Source organism: Styela clava, chromosome 1 (genome assembly GCF_964204865.1).
Source record: "Styela clava chromosome 1, kaStyClav1.hap1.2, whole genome shotgun sequence".
Lineage (NCBI taxonomy): Eukaryota > Metazoa > Chordata > Ascidiacea > Stolidobranchia > Styelidae > Styela > Styela clava.
In genome coordinates, this window is record NC_135250.1 from 16,823,539 (window position 1) to 16,827,494 (window position 3,956).

The following is a 3,956-nucleotide window of genomic DNA, read 5'->3' on the forward strand; positions in this document are numbered from 1 at the left end:
GGTAAAGAGCGTCCGTACTTACGAAATTTTCTACTTACGAACATATTAATTTCGTTTCAATAACAGAAACCCGTTCGCAGGTAGAAAATTCTTTTAAGGTACACATGGTAAGAAGAAAGAACAGAGAAATACCGTATAAAAACTACATTTTTTTTTGTATCCAAAGACTATCGTTGGTAGAGTTTCTAATTGCGGCCCGTGGCTTCACCCATTTACATTTATTTGGCCCGCCTGTAAGAAAGGTTGCACACCCCTGATTTAGATTATAAATTTAGGTCAAGTGTCTAACACCAAAGTATGATTATCAACAGAACAAAATATGGATCTTCAAAAATCGCTGGAATATCAAATTTTTTCTCGGTGATTCGATGCCGATTTCAAATATGATCCGCAAAGTGCCGAAAACTTTTACCATTAATTCTGCATAGTATGGGTAGTGACAAGTATTATATATAATATAATAGTGTTGGGGAAAAGGATTTTATGGATTTTGGGATTTCGAATATGGGCCAAAAACAGGATTTTTAAAAAACTTGATGCGAACTCGATAAATCGAGGCCGAAGTCGAATATGTTACTCAAGTTGCCGACAACTTTTGTGACAACCATTTACCATAAAGGAAATTTAATTCCGCGTAGTATCCATTCTTCGTGGTAATTTAATAATGGGGAGAATATATTCCGTGTGGTAACCGGTTTGAAACTGCGAATAATTTTCTGCTGGATTCACATTGGTGAGTATTGTAGTTTTCGACTGCGTTGTACGGATGTACGTTTGCGTGTTGGATATTCGTCATGACTACTGAACAACAGGTGGTTGAAATTGTAAACAAACTGCAAAAATTCAGTGATAGTTTTATAAGTGACCATGGGATTGAAAAAGCAAGAGAGAAAAAAAAGCTCGTCAAAGCTGAGCTCATGAAAAGTCTTGAAGAAGTTAAACTCTTGGAACCTACATGCGAAAAAACAACGTATTTGTTACAATACGGAAGAGCGTTAAACATATTACCAGAATACAATAAAGAATGTGAAGATTGTTTATCGAAAGTTGTGAAAAGAGATCCTTCCTTGATAGAAGCATGGAATTTATTAGGTGAAACCTTCTGGAAAAAATCAGATAATCTTGCTGCGAAGGATTGCTTCGAAGGATCGCTAAAGCGTGAAAAAAATAAAATTGCCCTTCGTTCTTTATCTATGGTTTTGCGGCAAGTAAAATGTACAAAATCAGAAGAAGCTATATCGAACGTGATTAAAAGTGTTGATCTCGCTAAAATGTCTGTCGATATAGATAAAAATGATGGCATGTCATGGTTTGTGCTTGGCAATGCATACCTATCCCTCTTTTTTGCAAGTGATCAAAGTGCTCAAACACTATTAATGGCTATGACATCATATTTTCAAGCTGAAAAAGTAGATACAAGATCTTCGTATAACCCTGACTTACATTTCAACATGGCTCAAGCTTATCGTTATGAGGAATCATATACTAAAGCTTTTAAAGGCTGGCAACAAGCTTTGAAACTTGACCCTGAATGGAATGAACCTAAAATCCGGACAAATGAGCTCATGTGTTATCTTATAAAAGTCAACAATCTCGTCGAACAAAGAGGAAAACTAAAAGCCAAACGTTTACATGGTTTCATCAAATCAATTGATGAAAAAGCTCTTGGGCCTCTATCACCTAAAAGTCTTGCAGATAAAAATATAAAACTTGATAATGTCAAATTAAGTGAACTTCAAGAAGGTCGAAATGCTGACAAATTAGTTGTCGGTAAAGTGGTTTGCAATTTTGCTGATGTAGCACAGCTACCTTTTACGTTTGCAATGGTAGATTCAAATGGAGAATGCTGTGCTGTCACTGTGTATAATCTTGCACAGGGTAAAGGGGTCATTATTGGGGATTCTGTGGCTGTTCCTGAACCATTCTTCAGTAAGGTAGATTTGACGTTGTTGGACAAAGATTCTACACAGTGTGCTTTTTCTAGTATTCGAGTGAATACACCAGACTCGTTAATCGTAAATGGGAAGAAATTGTCATCTGAGCACTGTGCATTTGCGAAAGCATCAATGAATCGCCGTGAGATGTAAATTCATCCACTTATAATTTTTGCTCAGTAATTAGTTACCAAGTATTTCTTGATGGCATGACGGAACTCATAATAAAGGGTAGTATTGGGTAGTTATTGAATTTTTCAATGTTCCATGCATTGTTTTCACTTGTGATAAAATTTTTGCATATAAAATCTCCAAGCAGTGTTTTCAAATGACTTTATATGAATTATAATGTGATTTTTTTTCTTCCAGTTTCTTACATCTGTAGAATTTGACAATAATAAGGCTTCACATTAATTGTTTTTGTTTTAATTTACTTAATATTTTTGAAAGCTTCTCACAAAAATGTTTCTAATGTGTCGGAGCTAAATCTATCATGGATTTCTGTGTTATTTTCCAAGATATATTTTGGCCTCGATTCTGGTATTCCAGACCATATTTTCAATAAAGTTCGTGTTCGATTTATGTTCATACATTCTGTACAGCCTGTCCTATTTCCAATTTTTATAGGTGTCACAAATATCAGTAAAGTTGTTAGATAAAAAAGATTCAAATTAATATTGTTATTTCTCCTACAGAGATAACAACCCCATCAGTCTGTGTCTATGTGATATGATTCAACGTAAACATTTAAGTATGGAAAATTTGTAATTTTCATTTTTCAAGGGCTTAAGAGCAATCTATTAATTTTTGTTTGATCACATTATGTGACCAATCTGTGAAGTGGTCTCTAAAGATCAAACATTGATGAATCGTTATTCATAATAATTAATTTATCCTACTACGAATTTTCACGCAAAATAAGCAGCTGCCAATGGCATACATACTAGGGATGGGCCGAGATTCGGATCCGGACTCGGATTCGAGTAGAATCCACGCATTTTTTGGACTCTGATTCGATTTTGAGTCCACGTCATTTTTACCGAGTCTATGATCAATTCTGTTTTTACTAATTTACGCCTATGTTTGTGCTTTTTCCTCGGCGGTGGTGTGGCTCAACGGGCTAAGCGTTAGGAATACGCTCGCCACCGCATCTCTAACTACTCTGCGTGGGTTCGCAGGTTCGAATCCCATGCAGGGATGGTTATGTTCGAGAGGATTGCTGGACTCCTCGCCGTCGTTGGGTGGTTCACGTAACCGCTGGTCTGTTACGGCTTCCTCCACCGCCAAGTTCATGCTTCCGAAAACAAACAATACAGTAAAAGTAATCCCATACCCGACTTGGAATGGTAACCGGACGAGAGGCCGTGGTTCGTCATATGGATAAGCTGTCTTATCGGCTTTCCTCTCCCCCGGGATAAATATGTAAATCCTATCCTATCCTCTATAAATCTCAGTACATACCCTAACTCAGCGGTGGGCAAACTACTGCCCGCGGGCCAAATCCGCCTCGTTGGGTCATTCAATTCAATCCGACCCGCCTAGTGCTGCCACAACCAAACTAAAAGTATATTTAGATGCCTTAGCTAAAAAAAATAGCCCAAGGAATTTGTTGAGATCGTGACTAAATATATAGTTTTGGCACGAAGCTTATTGTTTTCCACTTTTGCTTTTATAATATTGTGCATAAAATGGTAACTTTTTAGGTCACATTTACATGGCCCGCCAGTCTAGATCTATAGAGGACTTGCACGGGTCACGTGACATTGTTACTGGACGGCAATAAAACAAAAACGTCCATTTGGCTCCTGTCAGTTGCAAGTCGGATTATACGTTTGCGTTTTGTTTGGCTGTTGAAAATGGTTATTTCGTTGTTCGGTTGGCTGTACGTATAGTATAGACAACGAAATGGATCTTCAGTAATATTCCACTGATTTAAAAAGATCCTGAACGTCGCGCAATGTGGATATCATCTATTGCCTATTGGCAGAACTGCTTGGTGTCAAGTCCAGAAGCCATCTTACT

At 37.3% G+C, this 3,956-nt stretch overlaps 1 protein-coding gene across 1 annotated transcript; it reads left to right on the top strand.

Annotated features, from left to right (window-relative positions):
- Positions 1-709: 709 nt before the first annotated feature.
- LOC120340525 (tetratricopeptide repeat protein 5-like) lies at positions 710-3,637 on the top strand. The gene has a single exon (XM_039408803.2). The coding sequence runs from the start codon at positions 795-797 to the stop codon at positions 2,085-2,087; it is 1,293 nt and encodes a 430-aa protein (XP_039264737.1). The 5' UTR covers positions 710-794; the 3' UTR covers positions 2,088-3,637.
- The last annotated feature ends 319 nt before the right edge of the window (positions 3,638-3,956 follow it).

Excerpts from the sequence above, each read along its gene's own strand:
- LOC120340525 (XM_039408803.2), top strand. The coding sequence starts at position 795 with ATGACTACTGAACAACAGGTGGTTGAAATTGTAAACAAACTGCAAAAA.